General features: G+C 48.0%; 8 protein-coding genes across 8 annotated transcripts; 2 read left to right on the top strand and 6 right to left on the bottom strand.

The window, feature by feature from the left end:
- Positions 1–15: 15 nt before the first annotated feature.
- Positions 16–1,677, bottom strand: EV420DRAFT_1719680 (uncharacterized protein; the record flags this gene model as incomplete). The annotated part of the gene is made up of 8 exons (XM_060479741.1): positions 16–288; positions 340–450; positions 501–734; positions 784–819; positions 874–1,242; positions 1,291–1,424; positions 1,480–1,516; positions 1,570–1,677. The coding sequence occupies 8 exons, from the start codon at positions 1,675–1,677 to the stop codon at positions 67–69; spliced, it is 1,251 nt and encodes a 416-aa protein (XP_060336524.1). The 3' UTR covers positions 16–66.
- A 205-nt stretch (positions 1,678–1,882) lies between these two features.
- Positions 1,883–2,766, top strand: EV420DRAFT_961051 (diadenosine 5',5'''-P1,P4-tetraphosphate asymmetrical hydrolase). The gene is made up of 4 exons (XM_060484163.1): positions 1,883–2,084; positions 2,138–2,188; positions 2,239–2,333; positions 2,383–2,766. Exons 1-4 carry the CDS (start codon positions 1,979–1,981, stop codon positions 2,641–2,643), a joined length of 513 nt encoding a protein of 170 aa, XP_060336523.1. The 5' UTR covers positions 1,883–1,978; the 3' UTR covers positions 2,644–2,766.
- Positions 2,767–2,889: 123 nt separating this feature from the next.
- Positions 2,890–4,102, bottom strand: EV420DRAFT_1262991 (uncharacterized protein; the record flags this gene model as incomplete). Its single annotated transcript, XM_060467147.1, has 2 exons — positions 2,890–3,759; positions 3,809–4,102. 2 exons carry the CDS (start codon positions 4,100–4,102, stop codon positions 2,890–2,892), a joined length of 1,164 nt encoding a protein of 387 aa, XP_060336522.1.
- A 353-nt stretch (positions 4,103–4,455) lies between these two features.
- EV420DRAFT_1637606 (Metallo-dependent phosphatase-like protein) lies at positions 4,456–7,557 on the bottom strand (the record flags this gene model as incomplete). The annotated part of the gene is made up of 19 exons (XM_060476733.1): positions 4,456–4,605; positions 4,664–4,692; positions 4,746–4,840; positions 4,902–4,967; positions 5,023–5,048; positions 5,098–5,226; positions 5,281–5,318; positions 5,377–5,408; positions 5,464–5,542; positions 5,610–5,713; positions 5,769–5,775; positions 5,838–6,091; positions 6,148–6,230; positions 6,279–6,300; positions 6,356–6,490; positions 6,545–6,665; positions 6,720–6,885; positions 6,944–7,249; positions 7,366–7,557. 19 exons carry the CDS (start codon positions 7,555–7,557, stop codon positions 4,456–4,458), a joined length of 2,034 nt encoding a protein of 677 aa, XP_060336521.1.
- Positions 7,558–9,073: 1,516 nt separating this feature from the next.
- EV420DRAFT_960806 (uncharacterized protein) lies at positions 9,074–9,952 on the bottom strand. Its single transcript, XM_060484162.1, has 2 exons — positions 9,859–9,952; positions 9,074–9,795 (listed from the first exon to the last, which is right to left on the bottom strand). The coding sequence occupies exon 2, from the start codon at positions 9,730–9,732 to the stop codon at positions 9,223–9,225; it is 510 nt and encodes a 169-aa protein (XP_060336520.1). The 5' UTR covers positions 9,733–9,795; positions 9,859–9,952; the 3' UTR covers positions 9,074–9,222.
- A 157-nt stretch (positions 9,953–10,109) lies between these two features.
- EV420DRAFT_1637605 (uncharacterized protein) lies at positions 10,110–14,450 on the bottom strand (the record flags this gene model as incomplete). Its single annotated transcript, XM_060476732.1, has 10 exons — positions 10,110–10,417; positions 10,478–10,933; positions 10,986–11,123; positions 11,182–11,505; positions 11,553–11,723; positions 11,776–12,727; positions 12,781–12,973; positions 13,033–13,815; positions 13,865–13,935; positions 13,986–14,450. The coding sequence occupies 10 exons, from the start codon at positions 14,448–14,450 to the stop codon at positions 10,110–10,112; spliced, it is 3,861 nt and encodes a 1,286-aa protein (XP_060336519.1).
- A 1,664-nt stretch (positions 14,451–16,114) lies between these two features.
- On the top strand, positions 16,115–18,743 carry EV420DRAFT_1514517 (Sly1 vesicle trafficking sec1-like protein). The gene is made up of 9 exons (XM_060471824.1): positions 16,115–16,203; positions 16,258–16,499; positions 16,553–16,766; positions 16,818–17,031; positions 17,084–17,248; positions 17,302–17,596; positions 17,649–17,823; positions 17,872–18,183; positions 18,243–18,743. Exons 1-9 carry the CDS (start codon positions 16,180–16,182, stop codon positions 18,666–18,668), a joined length of 2,067 nt encoding a protein of 688 aa, XP_060336518.1. The 5' UTR covers positions 16,115–16,179; the 3' UTR covers positions 18,669–18,743.
- EV420DRAFT_1514514 (Bax inhibitor family protein) lies at positions 18,744–20,173 on the bottom strand. The gene is made up of 7 exons (XM_060471823.1): positions 19,856–20,173; positions 19,613–19,808; positions 19,465–19,565; positions 19,288–19,415; positions 19,071–19,241; positions 18,917–19,021; positions 18,744–18,865 (listed from the first exon to the last, which is right to left on the bottom strand). Exons 1-7 carry the CDS (start codon positions 20,096–20,098, stop codon positions 18,820–18,822), a joined length of 990 nt encoding a protein of 329 aa, XP_060336517.1. The 5' UTR covers positions 20,099–20,173; the 3' UTR covers positions 18,744–18,819.
- Positions 20,174–20,215: the final 42 nt, after the last annotated feature.

Below are 20,215 nucleotides of genomic sequence, written 5' to 3'. Positions count from 1 at the left end.
TAGTATCACTCATAGCATAGAAAATTGTATTGATAGGCAACGACCGTTACATGCATATATAGCCCCTTAGAAAACTTGGATATTCTTTGAAACCATCTCTATCGCTCTTTTAACATCTGCATCGAGATCGTGGTGCCAAACTGGCTCCCATAAATTGGACAATTTTTTCGCCTCCTGCGTTTCCATACCTGGTTGGTATGATTCATAGATTTGTCCGGCTTCGATGGTCCGCTCGATCACACCATTCGCACGCGGCGACCTCACTTCTGTATAAGCCTGAAGTGCGTCCTGTAAAACACTTGTTATCGTAGCATGACACAATAGAATTCAAATATCTACCTCGATATTTGACTTAGTGACTTGATCGTTCTTGAGTAATTCGCAAAGCACAAACACATCTTCAAATCCCTGGCCAACGCCTGCCCCAAGATGGGGCGGCATACCGTGTGCCTAGTGGGCGTCACAGAATGAACAGAGTGAAGAAAAATCGAGGCACTCACAGCATCGCCAACTAACACTACCCTACCGCGATAGTAGTTTACAAGGGGAGGGTTCAGAGTGTGTATAGACCATTTACTAGATGTTTTCATGTGGTCCACAATTATGCGGGCATCGCGACCCCATGCTTGGAAGTGGTCCTGGAGCTCCCCATCTGAGGCTGCAACTACCCACGGAGATGGAAGCGCAGGTTGAAAAGGGATGTCCTTCTTGGACACGAAAACGACCACGTTAATCTAAGACACGGTCACCTTCTAGATTTGCATGGATTGAGTTACTGCGTACTCTTTTATCACCGTGAATAGGATAAATAATGAAATGCTAAAAATGCTATGAGTATGGAAAGTATCAAGAGAAAGATAGCTCCGACCCTACTTTGTTCAATCCGACAAACGCAACGGGGCGCGTGGAAAGCTCCGTCTGTAGCCCTGCTGCCTTCAGGTCTTCAAGCGGAATGAGGCCTCTGTACGCGATTGTATTAGTGAACTCTAAACGCTTCTGTACGCCATCTCCAACGACGTAATCTCTTGTTACACTTCGGATACCATCAGCTCCAATTACCAGGTCGGCTTCGTGCTTTGTTCCGTCCGTAAAATTGACCGTCGTGGTGCTTTCCGTCGATGCAATGGACACACAACGCTTGTTGAAGTGGACAGTATTAGGATCCAAAAGACCGACCGCAGCATCCAAGAACACAGGTCTGTATATGGCGAGCCCCAAGTCATCCACGGACGCTATAGGATACTAAGTCATGTTAGCGCAGTAAGGGACATATACAGAAGTCTTACTAACATCATAGACGACCTTATGATCATCCAATCCGGATAAAAATAGGAAATGTCTAAAAGTAGGGCTCCTAGTATCCGAGCGAGATAAGACAGCATCGTATAATCCCAACCCTTTGAGGGCTCGTAAGGCGTTAGGACCTGTGCAGTGTCAGTAGAGCAGCATTTACAAAACAGTAATAGGTACAATATATACCTAATGCAACGCCCGCTCCTACCTCTTCGAATTTCGACTAGTAAATCATTATATCAGCCATATGGTCAATTTCTTGCTGTTCCAACGTACACCTGCTTCGAATACATCAACTCGAATACCGGACTTCGATAAACCGACTGCGCAGGCGATCCCACACATTCCGCCTCCTACGATAGCAACAGTAAAGTCTTTAGCCATGATGGAACAATGGGATGTAAACTTCCATGACTTCCAGGCTTATAAGTCGCCATTCCACGAGGGTCGTGGGTAATGCTGACTGAGACATCATGCTCAAGTAAGAAAATTACCATGATTCTATTACAAGAGAATCCGTTTTGCCGGTTTCCTCCAGAGCTGAATGAGTACTTGAGGGGGAGGAGACGAAAAGGAGATTCAAGGCATCCGATCACCGGAAGGGCGGCCCGTCAGCAAACCCCGAGGAAATTTCGCCTACAACCACCACCACGTTTCCACTTTATTTCTGCCACGAGACGTGCCAATGAACACTTCCTTGCTTTTCTCTACTATTGAAGTGACTAGACAAGCCTTCTACCGCTCTCCACTCTCCTTTGCTATCGTAAATCTGAAGCCCATCGTTCCAGGACGTGAGCTGGCACCGTCTTTCGGCTGAGCTGCACCAAACTCACTGACTTTTTAGATGTGCTCGTTATACCCACTAGAGTTGTCCATCGCCTTACAGATCTCAATGGTACTTAATTGCATTCAGCCAGCATAGTGGTCGTTGAAATCTGGTTTCAGATGCGGAACTGTCTTCACTCATGACTTCAGTACAGCGTGTCGGGCGCGTGATAGAACGCGTCTATGGTGCTGATGCACTAACCGTAGCTTGCCAGGTATTTAATATTCATCGATAGGCATTTATTTAACACATTTGGTTCACAGGATGGAAAGGCTGCGGGGCAAAGTGTCCCCCATGTGCATTTTCATGTCATGCCACGAAAAGAGCATGGCGACCGATTCTCAAAAAACAAAGATGAGATATATCCAGAGTTAGAGCGTTCCGAGGCATCCTTAGATTCCGATCTCAAGCAGATGCAATTTGAGTCCCAGTTGATGCGGGTTGACGCAGATGAAAATCGGCCTCCTCGCACTATGGAGGATATGGAGAAAGAGGCGAGTTGGCTGAGAACTTTTTTTTCATAGCACAATCAAGAATATATATGGATCAACAACTCTATCTATATGTTAGTGAATCCTGCGAAGGATAGAGATCCCTCTGTCTAAATAACCTCTATAAGTAATCTATCCGTAAGCAATAAAACCAGTCAGTCCCAATGTAGTATATGTATGCATAGGTGATCGTGAGTAGATGTTCGTCGAAATGACAAACGTGGGGCATAGTCATTGCAGAGATGAAATCGTAGGAAGGAAGAGCGAATGAGCATCAAATCAAAGGTCGACATAGCAGCCACGATCTATCAACGCATGATATAGATGGTGAAAGCGAGGTTGTTCCATGATTTCACTCCAATCACCGAATAAACGAACTGTGTGCAGCGCAGGGAGGGAATCGCCGAGGAGCAAGTCGAAATGCTTTTCAAGGTGCTCCCATTTGTCAAAGTGGTCTATGGCCATAGTATGAGCGGCATGGAGACTGACGGTGTGAACGTTCTGATGAACACCGGCGAAGTGGGGAGGGGCGATGAAGAAGAGGTAGTAGTTGATCTCTTCGAGGCGAGGGCAGTGTTCGAGACAAAGGCTGATCTCGTCACCCAGCATGAAACGGAGATGTCGGCCCAATTCGACAGATTCAATGGTTTCTCCGTGTAATTCCCAGAGTCCCTCGAGATCACCGTTGTTCAGCACACTGTCCACGACAACGTGCGATAGAGCAGGGAGCGTCAAGCGATTGCAGATTTGATGGAGGAGGAAGCCGCCAACCGAAAAGAGGCGCAATGTCTCCAGAGAAGGAAGACATAGCGGTGTCGAGTCAAGCATGATGGAGCTCATACCTGAAGCGCCGCCGATGAAGAGGTACGCAATGTTGGGTGAGCTTCGCAGAACAGCACCAAGGGAGTTGATACCCCCTGAGCGCTCAGCCTCGCTATTGTGCCACCACTCAAGTCGCTTCAATGAAGGAAGTGCGACGGAGTCGGCGTCGAACTCGAATGCAAGAGTGCGCATGGCATACTGGACGGTTCGGGGCCTTATCAGGACCTCGAGACGACTGCAGAGCTTGAGGATCTCGATAGACGGTGAAGGATCCCTGGTCCAGTGGTCGGTGACGGTACTGTCATAGGGTAGCACGGCACGACGGACCTTCGCCATGTCAATAGACTGTACATGGCGTCTCCATGGAGTGACTCACCATCTTCCCATATCCTGGGTCATCTTGGTGGGGACAAAGGACGCTCTTCAAGGCATTCTGACCACGGTTGATGAGAACATCCTTGTACAAGAGCTCCTTTGTCATTGCGTGCCACTCCCTGCAGACCAATGACAGCTTCGACGCGAGAGCCTTCACTTCGAGGTCGACACCGCGGTCGTCACGGGCGGGTGATTCACGAAAGGGTTTGTAGTTGGATTCGTAGGGAGTGGTGCCCTCTGGCATGGTTGCCCAGGAGAATATTTCGAGCCACAGTTCGTTTGGTAAGACAGACATTGAGCGCGAATATTGGTAGGAATCTAAGGTCATTATCGGCGTTCGTTGCTTTATATATACTGTCGAGGAGTTGAGTCGTGGTTGATGTTGTTAGGTCCCGAGCTCCAAAGAATTGCCGAGGCGAGGTCTAGGGTGGGCGTTATCTTCGCACCGAAAAGTTCGAGGGTAAAAAATGAAAGGGATGTCGGCAAGAAGTCGGGTCCAAGTTCCTCCATCCGTTCATATATACATGCCGACCTCACTTCCCGTGCTCTCCGAGTCTAGTTCCGGTCCGCCCCGATGTAACAATATTTTTTCCCTTCTTTTTACATAGTAACACACAGCTTTGACTCATGTCTACCGTATCGTACCATTCAAGATTGCACAGATCCATAGCCCAACTCGCAATTTTCTTTTGCGATACTCGCCGATCCGCTCCGAATGTAGCAAATTGTCGCCGCAATACAAGCTTCGTCGCAGCTACCTGTTTTGATGGATGTTTTACCTTGCAGCGTGTGAAAAGTCTGTCGTGGCGTGAATTTAGATCTGTTCCAGCCAAAAAGTACGGCATGAAGAACCTACCGTAACAAGCGAGGAGTCGGCTTCCATCGCTATCAATGATGATTTCAGGTTTTCATCATGGCTTTAAGAATCACAGACCAACCTTCCGTAACAAGATGCCACCACGTCGCGTTTAATGGGTCAGTCTGGCCCCAAGTTATGTTTGCACCGTAGACTGCTCGAGTACTGTATTCATATCTATGACACAAAATTAGGTCTTCATATCCCGGGTTTGACACAATCATGCGAATGCACTTACAGGTAAGTTGGGCCCTCATTGGTCTGATTGTCAAGGGCAGTGAATTGGCTGACATCACTCCTCCACCTGCAGATTCAAAAATAAGACCAAACCCGAGTTCAAGCCAGAAGAAGAATCTGACGTATGAGCATCAACAATGTCGAATGTCTATGCCTCCTATGAATAACCAATCCAGTATATGACGGCCACCACTCACAGCAGAGTCCACTTCATACATACGGAAACCAGAGTTTAGATTCGTGATAGGAGTCAGCGATGGCCCTATCCATGCTATCGTGCCAGCTGTCTCTGCGCTCGCGTCCGTCGCATTGTTGGCATAGAAAATCTTTTTAGGCACGCGCAGTCAAGTTCTGCACGAGGAACGGCAGGAATCACGTACCGAGACCTGATCTTCGTGGGTATGGCCAAAAAAAATATCTGCATGACGACTGTCAGGAAAGGGTACCAATCCTACTAAGGAAAAAATGAGACAGACTTGCAATGACATGAGGTGTAAACCGATCGACGCTAATGATAAAGCAGTCAACATGATAATTGAATGATTGGTGAAACAACCTATCACATTTGATAAAAAAGATTGGTTGGATTCTCCAAAGGGTTCGACCCGTCCCAACCACTCAGAACGTGCCCGATTATCCACACTACGGAACGGAAAGATAAGACCGTTACCGATGATCGACCATCATCATGATCAAAGCGCAGACATACCTCGATCACCAGCATCTTCGGCATCCTGTAACTCGTCGGTTAGGAATCTCAACATCCCACTAACATCAGGATCGGTGAGGTTGATGTAATTGAAATAATTGGCTCTAACCAGATAGGTCAAGGTCTCGATGCAGGCGCGAAGATAGAAGAATGACTGACTTGTACCCTAGAACGAGCAAGTTATATTTTTAGAGCGGCCTAGATAAGAACTTGAAGACAAAAGCTCACACAAATCCGTGTTCAAAGAGATTATCCTTAGCCCGTCCTGCCGATTGACCATGTACGCCGAATAGTGTGCCCGTGAAAGGTTGGCGGCTTCTGATGATAGCCAACCTTCGTGTTCCCACAGACCTGCAACATGGTCATAATTCCTAAGAGAATAATATGTGAGAAAAGGCACAGGAAGCACATCGGAATATGATACTCGCCAGCTGAATTGCTGCGCAAGACCTTGCCCGATTGCATGGGGAGCATCTTGGGCTCTGCCAAGTTTATAAGAGTCAGAAATCGAGTCGCCTTCGATATCTGAACGACTGACTGGTTATAGCTATCATGATTTCCAAGTGCTGGGTAGACAGCCCCGTTGCCCAACATTCGCTTGAACAAGTCATACACAGTTGCCTATCGAGCTCGATCGCAGTCATTCGCCACAATGGATACGCTGCATACCTCGGTCCACTTCGTATAGTCACTGAACAGAGATAACTAGTTAAATTGGCATCCGGTCACGAAAACCTGACATTTACCGGGACAACTGGTTATCTTTATCATGCGAAACCAAGTCGCCTGTGTACAAAGAAAAAGCGAAGCCGGTCTCCTCGGTTTCCGTGAGAACTGGAATGGCTTCAAGGGCGGCCAAGACAAGCGCGAATGGGGAATCGCTAGTGGAAATGGTATACCGCAGCCATCTTCAGAGAAACAGGTATGATTCTTACCATTTGAATGCGCCATAACGAGGAGCCGGGAACAGCGGCGTTTCTGGACTAACGGCGTTCGAGTTGTCTGCGCGACAGCAGAGGCCCGACGTACAATTCGCTTCAGACCCCGTTGCGTATCCTGACACCGGCCTAGAATGAGTCGTAACTGGAGATAAGAATTTTCAATACTGACGAGGGTCCAGATGCAAGTCAGAGATATGGAGTACTTTCAAGCGCTCTCCACTGGGCTGTTTGGGTGTAGGTAGAGGGTTTGGTTTCGGCTTCGCAAACCAATTCGTCAAGTTTAAGGCCGATGTCGGTGGAAGTTCACAGAGACCCAGGAAGTTCGAGCAAAGCATCTTTTTTTAGAAAGATGTTGAGATATTTATATATAGCACGGCTTTCGGGCCTACACACCTGTCCATCGTAGCCCCCAACGTCAGCGTTAGCGATGACCTGGGTAATCACTGACCCCAGTCCCAGAATGTTGTACGTGGCTGAGCAGGAGGTGGTGAAATCAAAGGCCTCACAAAGCTCGACGGCCAATGCAGGACCTTCCTCTGGTGCAGCCAAAGCAAGAAACTTTGCAATTTCCAGGCCAGCCTGGCATCGTGCGCAGGTATTGTCTCCGAAGGATGGGATTCGTGGAAATTGACTGGATTTGGGCGAAAGCCTGAGCGTGTAATCTAGAGGGTAACGCGGTGGGTGGCAGTGGGTGGGGGTCTACTGTGTTATTGACCGGAATTGTGTCAGGACTTGTCAAATCGGGCGGGTAAACTTGGTTCTGACAGGTGATGTTTCAATGGTGCACAATGAACGTATGTCATTCGTCAACTCACGGTAACGGCATCAGATATGACTGGCTGGACTTGGGCGGACGTCGCTGTCGGATTATTGTAATATTCCGAGTACAGTGAGGTTGGAAACGCCCCTGGGGCCGTGTAAATCGCTGTTGTCTGTTCCAATGCCCCCGCAAAGGCCTTTGAAATTATCGCTAGTAGAGACAGCCTGAGCACAAGTGATCCCGGCATTGTGAATATTGACAAGAGCACAATCAGGCTGCCAGCTCCTGTGGTACTCAAGTTAAATAGCTATCCCACGATAGTTGCCTCTTTTAGTGGCAACGTGATAGATGGGGCGCATTGTTCGCTGGCACCAAACCGACAGCACGAGACGCGAACGTTCGTGAATTGGATTGTTCGGTCCGCATCAGGGCCGCCAATACATGTACTGATTCTGCAGCGCACGTGGGGGAACAGGTGCTGTACATTTGCCGGCTCTCGGGAGGCGGCGGGTTCCTTAGACTCCACTGATGTGATTGCCCAACACCTTTTGGCAGTGAGATATTGCGAGACTGCTAGTAGGGAAGAGAATGATGAAAAAAAAAAAGATGGTCCAGCGTGTTGAACTCGGAGAGGTGTTCGGAGATTTCGAACAAGTTGAGTGGCGCCACTGTCGTTCATTTAATTTTAAATTCAGAGTCCGCGGAGGCATTTTTCTATGACGTCATAGTACTCATACAAACAAGTTCAACTCGGTAATTCGACTTTCATTTTTGACCACAAATTCTTCGATTTGTGTTGCTCAGAGTCACATTGTATTTGCTTACAGCTGACTCTTTGGCTTTGAGAGACGCTCACGCGACCATATGCAGTCTTATTTGCAGTTATTTCTACTATCCACGGACCCAGAGAGAACCATGAACTTGCCGTTAGATTGAATTGCACTCTGGTTGAGCTTCACACGTCGATAGACTTTCAACGGAAAGCCTCTATAAGCACTGCACTGGAGAGGTTCTAACATAGAATCAGAACCGCCCAATATCGTCCTGAACCGTGCATATGTAGCAAAAGTGATTTTGAATCATCTTTAGTTAATCTATGCTCTAAGTTACGTTGAACCTTAGCCTGAACCTTGAATCGACGCTTAACTTATTTTTCATGTATCCTGATGATAGGTAAGTAGCTCCGGCTGATGGAACCTCTAGCACAAGGGATCATCGCTACACATGACGGTGCTGCGGAGTCCTGGAAAGTCCTGAGAAAATGTGTGATCAGGCAGTCAACGGATCAGACGAACACGTATAACTGTTGACTGGTTCAAGTCTGGGCCACTTATCGCGGTCACTTTTTTCGCAGCCTAGCGTACCCGTATCCCCCATGAGAGAACGAGAAGTCAATCCAGACGATCGTACGACATCATTCGCATGGCTAGCTACGATCAAGTTCCAAGCGCCGTGGAAACGCGCGGCAGGTGTTCTATAGCAACAGAATAACTGGAGCAAGGATGGTGGTATGTCTATGAAAAAGTACTGGTGACAATAAAGGAACATGCGCATGGAGATCAAGTATAGATACAGGGTCGAACATAACGCGTCATGCAGGGTAAATGCTAAGTACAGGATGGGGATGAATGTCAACACGATAGCGTGATAAACGGATTTCGAAGCAAGGGTCACTCGAGGCTGAATGACTCATGTTAAGTCCATGGAGACCAGGAACCCGGGGAAGGCTAGACCTACCGACCAATGACTGGGACACATGTTGAGACGCCGCCACGGAACAGAAATTGAGTTCACTTTTTCTCCTTGTCCTTCATAGTCATCGATGTCGTAGATGAGGGGGGAAATGAAGGCGAGGGCTGAGAGTTTGTTGAAAGCCCTTTGCAAGCCTTTGCTGATTGGGCGTTAGCTTCCTTCAGCATCTCAGCCCGCTGAGTCTCCTCCTCGACCACCCGTCTAGACTCCGTCCATAGATGAAGGGTATAATCATGTAAAGAGCGAGAATAGAGTATGAAAGGGTCCACGTCGATGCTATGGCCTGAGGGCTTGGAGGAAAACATGACGAAGACGGGGAGGGAAAGCAGCCAGGGCGATGGTATGGAAGAAAAGAGACGTTGGGCGAAAAATGAACCTTTTGTAGTTGATCCGGATCATAGGCCGTCAAGGACCCCACGACGGAGCCACATTCCCCATGTACTTTCCCAGCTTGGCGCATGAGCATCTCCGTGAATGCAGTGGAGCAAATATTCATCAACTCAAACACCAGAAGAAAATCGGCGGTCCCCAGTATTACGGCAAATAGAGGGCTTCTATCGAAACGCCTGCAGACGAGGAGGCCATCACGGGCTACTATCAGCCTATGGAGTTCATACGTGACGGATAGCCATATCTCAAATTTCGCGTGGACATCTTGCCGAAGGGCCATTTGGGTGATCACCAATCTGGCGGTATAGGCGGTATTGCCTCTTTCGTCAGTGATGTCACTTTTCTAGGGACGCCATCAGCACCAAATATTTTTTCAACTAAAGGATACCAGTGCTTATGTTCGTACGAGTCATCCTCGACGACTAGGAAGAGGCTGGCATGCAAGAAAGGGAACAAGGCAGAGAAGCGCAAGTACGACACGCTGGCCCTGAAACACCCCTACATGACCGCATGTATTTCGGACTTTCTAAGGATATCGTACAGTACCAGGGATTTTTTAATCGATAGGCAAGAAAGTTGAGACTGTGCATAGATAAATACGTGTAACTATAGCAAGCGTTATATAAAAGTCCTATATTCTCCAGAATGTAGTTCGTGTCACCATTGTCCTCGAACTCCTGATGGTGTCGGTCGTTGGAGCATAACATCGTCTGTCACTCGAACATCAAGAGTAACCCGTAAGTCGTGATATTTTTGCAAGTCTACAGCCTCCGAGCGTGCCACGCCGGCTGAATCGTTCGGAAGCCAAATTATCGGCGGTGGAGCAATCAGCTCGGGAGCATATAGTATTCCCGCTGTATCCTCCTCGTGATCAGAAAACGATAAAGGAGGAAGGCGCGGAGGAGCTTCCGGGTGTGTTCTAGCAGCACGCTCCGTGGCCGTGAGGTCATTCAAGTTCTCCGTTTCTATTTGCCGGCAGTTAGTTTACTTGTTATGTCCAAGATCAAAGTAAACGAAACACTTACGCAAAGGAACAGACCCTCTTGTGGTGGAAGACGATGGCATGACAGCGAGGGTCACGCTCATCATCTCCAATACGGATGCCATCGAACTTCTTGTTCGACGTACCCCACTACCGCTCTTCTGACTCGATTCTTCTTCATCCACAACCAAGCGTCTTGTTTGGGAGGCGCGAGAAATAAAGGTATCCAGCGAATTCTGGGTGACGATACTCAGAGATCGCCTTCCCGGTTGCCGCGTCCGCCAGCTCGTGTAGGCTTCCACGAAAAGTATGACTATTACCCCAGTTCCGATCAAAACGCCCCCCTCAATCCAGATCTCATTAGCAAGGAAAATGAGACCTAGGAGAATAGGTTGAAACGCCAGCAAAGTACCAACGCGGCAAAGAAGCCATATTTGTATCAGGCCGCCAGTTTGGGAGAGCGTGCGGCCATAAACATAACCAACAAGGAAGCGATGCGCTAAGACTATCGTTAGTGTCGATCCTCAAAAACTGACGTTGGAGTTCCCCACCAATCAGCGTCAAGAACAACAGAATTACAACAGCAGGTCCGATGAGCGGGAATATCAGGGAAAACGTTGAGGCAAATATAATTCCCAGGATACATGCGCCTGTAGCGAAGGTGGCATCATAGGGTTTCGGATACATAGCTTGCATGACGCAGATCAATGACTAACGTATGACCCGAAGTTATGAATGTTAACGTACCTCTAAAATGTTGTCGGGGAGTAATAGCATACCTTTCATTGCGGATGACGCTCCATAAGCGCAGCGGTTGCAGCAGAAGAAGACCAGGGAAGATGATAGCGATCTGCAAAACAATAGAAAGTGCAAATACAGTCATATACACGGAGCCCTTTGCAACTGTGGTCGCCTTATCCAAGTCACCGCTAAATGCGTGTAGCGCGAAGAGCAATGCGCCAATGGTGAGGATCCATATAACTGCTACAGAGACAAGAACGTAGAAGGTGATCTTGAATGTCATGAGCTGTCCGCCCGAGTATGAAACTGTCCCTCGAACATTGGAAACCCCTGCGAGAATGTCAGCGATGTACTCGTAGTAATTAAAAGCTACGCACAGTGGACGAGGGCTAGAGTAAGGGATATGAAGACTGTAGCTATAACAGCGGGAACCCATACAGTCACAATACCAGAAGGAAGAGTGCCGGCAGTCGTGACCGGCTGTAGGAAGGTAATGTAGTGAGCAAAGTCGGGTGCATTAGAAAGAGCCAGTCCTGAAGCTGCAGTCACTGTAGCATACTATCAGCTTACATGTACACGGATCAAAATAAAGGATTATACATCCGGCTGCTAGCAGAATCACAGCAATGATTATCGTGGCGGTCATCACCCAGGTATCCAAACTGGTCCTTTCGTTTTGCAGAACGTCCCATCGTACATCTTCCTTCGCCCTACCTTCAATAATCTGAATTCCTGGTATATGCCGCAAACCCCTTCCCACCATGAGCCAACCTTTCATTCGAGCACCTTCGGCAATATCTTTGTAGCACGTAAATTGGGCATTAGAAATTTGGGTGTTAATATCCTTCAGTTTTGTGCGCCATTCGGTGATATCCCTATAGATGTCGCCCAAATAGTCAAAATCGACCCCATCCTGGGGTCGTACAAAGGGTCCTGAGGGTTGAATTCGCAGATGAGGAGGTGGAATATCTTGCTTCTCGTGAGTGTCCTTTTTCCTAAACGGAAAGGTTTCGCGTTTTCCAGCAGAAACAGGCTGCTCTCGCTTGGGACGTTGCCTAGAGGACGATGGGCCGGCAGCAGGATTTCCATTGGGTTCGCTTGCTATATACTTTCCCGGCTGCTCTTGAAGAACGTCTACCCATTCTTCTTCCACTGGAGGCAAAGGTTTGTCAACGTCATATGAGCCTGTAACATCCGAGGAATCGAGCCAATTAGGACCGTACTTTCGCGGATCAGGAGGCGGAGGAATAGGGGTTAACATTGACAGTTCATCACGAGACCGTATCATTCCCAGTTCGTCTGACCTATTAGCGCGGAAGTAGTTACCCAAACCAAAGAAGCTCGATCCCTGAGACCGTCGATTATCTTCCTGGAAGCGATCACCAATGATTGGGGAAGTAATGGAATCAGCAAATGTTGCATGATCTTCCTTGATGTCTGAAAATCGACCTCCGCTGATGCCGTGGACACCCCGAATTTTGTAGTAAGTAGACGGTGCTACGAAGGACGTAGGCGCAAGTGAGGAGGCTGCAAAGGCGGGGTTTCGTCGGCGCTACAAGGTCATAGAAATTAATAAAGATACGGTAGTAGCACTGTGGAACTAACCGAACCGAGCAACGGTCGTGGACGGCTGATATGAGGCCGAGTTAGATCCTCAGCCGAAGGTGGAACCCAGTCAGCAAGTGAGGGGTCAGGGGTGGTTAGGCGGAAGCACGTTATATATTGTGTTTCCGCAATTTCCAGATTCCCTAGGATTTCCTCTCGCCTTAGGATTAGGTCTGCAAGTTGCTCTGTGTTACTGCAGGAATGATGGAAATAGTATTAGAAAGGTGATGTGCATGAAGCTGGTGCACTTACGAGATAGAGAATAGTGTCTCAATATCCACTTCCGGACGCCCGTCATGATCTGCATTCAGAGGCTCAGTCTCCCCGCTTCTTCCTCTTCTGCCTGAACTACGAGTCCTAGTCGCGTTACGATCCCTGGAGGAGTTGTGGTCAAAGGACAAACTCAATCCTGCTTTCAATATGAAATCTTTCAGCCTTTGTTCCCCCCAGCCTACAAACCCAGGGGCGTATCTCGCGCTCAACCAGCCAATGTCCTTCCCCTCACACATTATATCCAGCCACCTCTCCCGATATGCTACGAGGCGATTGAACTCGCGCAGAATCTTCCAAAGCGCAGGAAGGAGAGCGAGTACCAACGTCAAGGCCGTCAGTACAATGATTCTGATCCGGAAGTTTTGGCTATCTGTTGCGTCTGCACGCTTCAGCATGATGGCAAGGTTAGCTGTGCTTATGTTTCCGGTGTCTAATAGTCGCAGTAGACGTGACAGACTGAGATCTTGCAGCATGTTGTATCCACCCCCGTAAAGTGATGGAGAAGGTAATTCGGAATGGCAAGGGGTAGACACAAGATACAAGGGCAATGCCCCTGCGAGGCCGAGGAATGTCCAACCCAAACATATAAGAAAGCATGTCCACAGCGTGCGCTGGCTAAGTTGATCATCGGAAGGGAAAAGAGCAGCGTCTGTTCGTATAGATTTTCCTGCATCGGAAACATTGGAGGGGATTGAGGGGACCAGAGGAACAGGGGGGAATAGGAAGGCGAAGATCGAGTCGCTTAGTGGTTTCGGACGAATACTACGTTCAACATGAGTGACAAAGCCATCAGTCAAGTTGAAAAACGTACTCCTGGTGTACGAACCACTCTCTGAGCCCGTAAACTTTTCTAAAACGCGGTCGTAAGGCTGCGAATATCAACTACAGTTCATTCAGTACTATTATTCGTGAAAGAATAAAGCATGCCTCACCCATATTATGAGACCGATTGCGCTTGGTATTACCAAAGATGCTAACAACCCGTCTGCTGCGGCGTCCAATCCATTTCCTACACATGTTGGATTTATCTGCGACGACGCGGCGAATTGTACTGACGGGGTTGCTTCATCGGAAAGAGCAGTATCAGACGGGAGAGACATGTTGAATGAGTTCGTAAAGGTTTTTGTACCAATGAGGTCTGAGTAGGACGTGAATATTGTTGCCGAATTCGTGATAGTCGTGACGGGAAAGGGGCTTGTGAATACCGTAGTACTGACACCAGCACTGCTTCCCGAAGCATATGATCCTGAGTAGTATAAAGAGGATCCCGTTTCCGATACCTGGGTGTCTGGAGAGGCTGTCGGTGAGACCTCTGAAGCTGTTTCCAAACCCGAGGAGATAAATGTGGATACATCGCTTGTCGTCCACCAGTTGGTTTGTGTCATGCCAAGGGTCATGATGAGTGCCCTCCAAGGGCAGGTCGTATAGCAGTAAAGAAAAGTTGAAGAACTGAAGTGTCCTGGGTACGGTCACCGTGAGCGCATGCAAAGAAATGTTCGCGACAAATTTGGCTCCGAAGTTGGAGTTCGATCGATGTTTGTTAGCAAGGTCGTTGCCAAGCAATCAACGATCTCCGATCAAGAAAAGGCTTACCGCGTCGTCACCCACGTCCGATATGACGTGAAAAGGCCAAGTTCATTACAACTGCAAACCGACAAATGTACGTCGTCGCTACGTGAGATGAACGGGCGCATCGCTCGTATATGACGTGATTATCAGTTAATTCTCGGAGATTTTTCATATCGTTATATGATCTAAATATATTCATTGGCAGGTCGTCAAGGAACCTCCACGTATATATTCAGACTCAGATGCGAAAACTCAGAATATCTTTGGTAGAGGAAAGATGAGTCTCCTGAGAAATGATTGGCTGATATCCTCTGGAACGTCCCCATGAATCCCAAGTTCAAGTATCTTGTACATAATAACCAAATAATAACATAGAAACCTCGAGTTTCAAGTTTTGATGACTGGAGAAACAATAAGGTGTGCAGCTAGAGACGTCGATAGAGCTGGAACTCACCCATTGTCATTCGATAGCGGTCAATGTGCCGTCCTTCAAAACCCATCGTGCCTTCTTTCTTGTCCATGGAGCTGGTTCAGAGCAATCCCGGACCGGGGAAGGAAGCTGCTCTTGCGTGGGGTTTGTAGTGCTTTTTGTAGACATCTTTGGGTTAGGCTTCCCAGCACTAGTCTTGCATTTTCCGGCCATTTCTTTACTTGACACACAACCCATGGCTCGGATGCCCGGAGCCTAAAGGAGTTGAATGAATAAGGATTCGAGGGTTAAGGTGCAAGAGAGTACCTACACGGAAACCTGGTCGTCAAAAGGAGTGGAGAAGAGAGTAGGGTCACCATCCCATCCTAGATATGTACAAGTAATGATACCGTTAGCCTGGGTCGCGAGGGTGATATGATGGAAGGTGGAACAGGTGATGTCAGGATTCAGTGCCTTGTTCACATCCGGTAACAGGGTCAAGCGGGTTGAAGACCCTTCATATAGAAGTCAAGATTGATGTGGGGAAGAAATTGGTGCGGCGGCTGTGTGTTTGGCCGTTTGTTAGCTGATTATCCTTGCTTCAAACTTGAAACGACTCAAAGGGCGTCACGATCACGTGGAGATTTTGAATTGAGATTGTTCCGTATGGGTGCCAAATCCAACTTGCGTTCGGCTCATCAATAGTCATTCGATTCATGGCCTCTTGGTTTTTTTTACTTAGCTGTAGATTTTTCATAGTATTGGCCCTGGCTTCCCTTGAGACTTCAGCAGCCTAATTTCAAACCGCCTAAAGCACATGGTGTGATAAAACCAGAAACAGACTGCCTCAAAAGTTCATTAGGTAGCCAATGAATTACTATCTTGATGACGTTGCATGCTTGCACCTGAAAGGTTAGATTTGAATCCACTGGACAAGACTAGGGACTGAAGAGGATCTTGCCTTCATAATTAAGACATAGGTAGAATTTCATGTGCTATCCCCCGGGCTTGTCTAGTTGATTTGCAGTACTGAATGAGTGTGGCTGTGTTGGTGCCGAATTGGGCACACCTCCACGTGGGCAACCTTGGACAAGTCGAAGACCGAGGGTAAGCGCTTAAATAACCTCTTGACCTATCTCCATCGACCGATGGCCAGTGCGGCCTTGAAACAGGTAAATTTTGTCTTCAAAATGAACTCCATCCATCATTTTTATTCTTTGGCACAGGCAACTTCGCCACCTACATTACAACAAGCACAGACATCAGCCTTGCTATCCCTTCTCAACCTCAACAATCCTCCTGACAACGATCCATCGACTTCAACAAAATCCGGTACAAGCCTCAAATCTCCTGCTCCTGCGGGCCCTCCTATTTGGAAGATACTAGTATTGGACCAGCAAACGAAAGATGTATTGGCAACGGTTCTACGTGTTCAAGACCTACGCGACGTTGGGGTGACGCTGCATGTGTAAGTATTGTTTGACATTACATTGAAAGCATTGTGGCGAATTATCTTGGTAGCCAGCTTCATTCGATGAGACCGCCACTACCGGACGTTCCAGCCGTCTATTTCGTATCGCCTACCTTGGCCAACGTTCGACGGATAGCGGAGGACCTCGAAAAATCCTTGTATGAGTCTTTCAATCTCAACTTCGTCGAGCCTCTTCCTCGTTCACTACTCGAGGAACTGGCAGCGTCAGTTGCTCGAGATGGAACAGGAGACATGGTGGAACAGGTGAGTGCTAGTTTCAGTGTACTAGCTTTACTTTCTCAATCGTTCTTCCAGGTCGTCGATCAGTATCTCTCTTTCATTGCGCCTTCTCCGTCTCTCTTCTCTCTTCTTCCACTACCACCACCTCCAGTATCTTCAACACCAGTCATACCGCCGATACCGCAGTCCACATATGCCATCCTTAATTCGCCATCGTCGACAGAACAACAAATAGAGGCAGAGATTGAACGAGTGGCCAGTGGAATATTCAGCGCCATCGCTACCATGGGTAAGCCCCAAAAATTCCTCGATGTTTTGTTCTTCATTGATCCCAGTTTAAGGACACGTCCCTTTCATTCGTTCACCAAGAGGAAATGCTGCGGAGATGGTAGCCAAGAAGCTCGAAACGAAAATACGCGACGCTCTCATAACTGCTTCCAGATCACATGCATCTACGGGCATGTTCGCGCAGGATGCAACTGGTCTATCAAATCTTCAACGTCCTCGTAGGTTGTCTTTCAAGACATGTATCTTTCACCGCGTTCATTCCAATATACAGTTTTACTTATCCTGGATCGTAATATTGACATGGTATCGATGGTCTCTCATGGTTGGACGTATCAAGCACTAGTTTCCGACTGTCTCGAAATCAAACTCAACCGCGTTGTCGTGTCACAGCCTCAGAAACGCTCCTACGATTTGGATGCCAAGGATTTTTTCTGGGCCCGCAATGCACCAAATCCGTTCCCTCAGGTTGCAGAGGAGATCGACAATGAACTGAACAAGTACAAGCAGGATGCGGCAGAAATTACTAGAAGTACCGGGGTCAGTGACGTTAATGACATCTCACAATTGTAAAGTTTGCCTCGCTCGGAATTTTTTATCTATTGACAACATTTTTTTTAGGGATTTATCAACGAATGCTGCGCATTTGAAAACCGCCATCACCCAACTCCCTGAATTAACCGCAAGGAAAGCCACCCTCGATACTCACATGAATATTGCCACCGCGCTCCTTGAGGAGATCAAAAAGCGTGGTATGGATGAACTGTTTAGCACCGAGGAGGCCATCAACAAACATGTGTGTTCTACAATATGACCTCGTTTCCTATCCTAAAACATTCAGCAGACTGTAGCTTCTATCCTTGAAATTCTCCGGGCACCGAGACCAGAGGGCGCTTTCACTGCACAAGACAAACTTCGTCTTGTCATCGTATTCTATCTATCTTCTCCGGATAATGCTATCACGAAAGACGATATCACTGAGTTAGAGAAAGAACTCAAATCCGCTGGTGCCGACGTGTCTGCTTTTGATTACGTTCGACGAACGAGAGAGATTTCCAAGATGACGGTGCCAAATATGGGAAGCTCCACACCAACTATGGGGTCTGTCGCGCAGGGTGGTGAGCTTTTCAGAGGTTTTAGTGCCTTGGGAAATAGGGTAAATGAACTTTCTACGTCCTCTTCGCTCCGTCAAATATGATTAACGACTTATCTTAGCTGACCGATAGCCTGCGAGATAGAGGTCTTGAGAACATCATCTCTGGTGTCAAGAACTTCCTTCCGGGGAACAAGTTGCTCCCTGTAACACGTCTTACAGAGGCATTAATGGATTCATCTGCGGCCTCGAACCAATCTTTGCAGGAGACAGATGATTTCATCTTCCTCGATCCGCGCGCGCCTAAACACGCAAATGCTGGAATGACCGGAGGTGCAGGCGGCAGTGGCGTCAATCGAGGAAGGCGCATGGCCTTTGCCGAAAGCGTGGTGTTCATGGTCGGCGGTGCTGGCTACGTCGAGTACGGTAATCTTGAGGAATGGGCTGGTAGAACAGGAAAGAGGGTCACCTATGGCGGCACTGAAATTCTAGATCCTGGAGGTTTCGTAGAAATTCTTGAAGTCCTCGGGAAGGCTGGAAGTGTTTAATGGTATCCAATATATGGTAGTCCCATGCATCATATTAATTACCTTTCGCGCGGGTGGGGCTTGTTTCAATTTTAATTCTCTTTCATTGTGTGAGTGAGGCAGAAGATACATTTGGTGATAAGATACAATGAAGTTCCATAGAGTCCCTTATTTACTTTCTGTTATTTTGCATGGATAAAATTTGGACTAGTCGGATACTATGGAGAACATAAGAAGGATAGATAGAGAAGGTAAGCAAATACACGCACAATATGTTGATCATGTCCAACTCGAGGCCGAGGGCTTCGTTTATGGGATCAGCTTTCATTCTACCCTGCTCGGCCATGCGGGCGTGGAGGAGAATCTTCTGAGTACTAAAGACTTTGTCAGAGCAGTATCTGAGTGTTGCAGGGTATTGCTTACTCGTAGAGCACGAAAGCACCAAACAATGCCAATCCGCCATACAGAGAGATAGCTTCGGTGACGGCGAGACCGCGCATACCAAGTGGCAGAGCCATTGGTGCCAAGGAACTAAGTGCGACGACAGTGATACCAGCTAGGAGAGGACCACCCATGTTGATATACTTATCGTTTCTAAAACGAGAATGAGAAATGCAAAAAGGATTGTGCAAGAGCTTACGTCGCAGTAGCCCCGACATAAGAGAGCGAACCGACAATTCCGCAGGTGTACAACGCTGCTCTCGACAGAATGGCAGGGGCAAAGAAGAACATGGGGCTAAGAGTAGCAGCTTGACACAGGTTGAAAGCCTAAGATCATTGTGAATACAGACTTCCATCCATTGGGAAGAACACATACCCCCCAGAGAAGATGCTTCTGAACGGTGTTTTCCGGCGACGTGTACATGGTACCCATCATAGTCCCAATACCTCCGACCAAACTGACACCCAATACCAGCCCTATTGCGGTCAGAAAGCAACTCGGAGAAAGATAGAGAAAGACATACAGGGATTAGCAGTCATCACTCTGACAGCAAAACCTGATTTGAACATGGCCCTCGCAGCGAGGGCAGTGAGGACGAGTCCTCCGCCTGTGTACTTGAAGCTGTCGTGGAGCAGCGCCTGCTCGCCGGCTGACAACCCATCTCGAGTCTCTCGATTCAAAACGCCTTCAATAACGACGACGGTTCCGGCGACTCCAGCCTAGGACTGATCAGAAAAGCAAGTCGGGATGTTCGAAATAAACCTACCGCCGTCAACGCGAATCTCCGCCATGAAAAAGCTTTTGAGGTCTGAATTATCGGTGTCTCCGACATGTAGGAGCGCGAGGACAAAAATACGCTTCCCCGCGTGAAGGGATTAGAGCGCTTCTGTAAAGTTTGAAGCAGGCCATTAGTTCTGAAGCTGCTGAATTGACGAGCCAGGCGAGCTTGGCGAGCAAAATTTGCGGTGAGGAAGGGACGAGCGGAGGAGGAGAAACCGACACGCAACATGATGGTGGTGGTAGAAGACTGAAACAAGGATGACCTTGGATGACAATCTAAGCAGGAATTTGGAGGGAGGAAAGTTCAAGAACATTGCCGACGGACGTACGTCATAGGTGCCGGATG

This window comes from Desarmillaria tabescens (assembly GCF_030435595.1).
Source record: "Desarmillaria tabescens strain CCBAS 213 chromosome Unknown EV420scaffold_5, whole genome shotgun sequence".
Lineage (NCBI taxonomy): Eukaryota > Fungi > Basidiomycota > Agaricomycetes > Agaricales > Physalacriaceae > Desarmillaria > Desarmillaria tabescens.
Note: the sequence above shows the minus strand (reverse complement) of the source record. Positions and strands in the feature narration are given on the sequence as shown.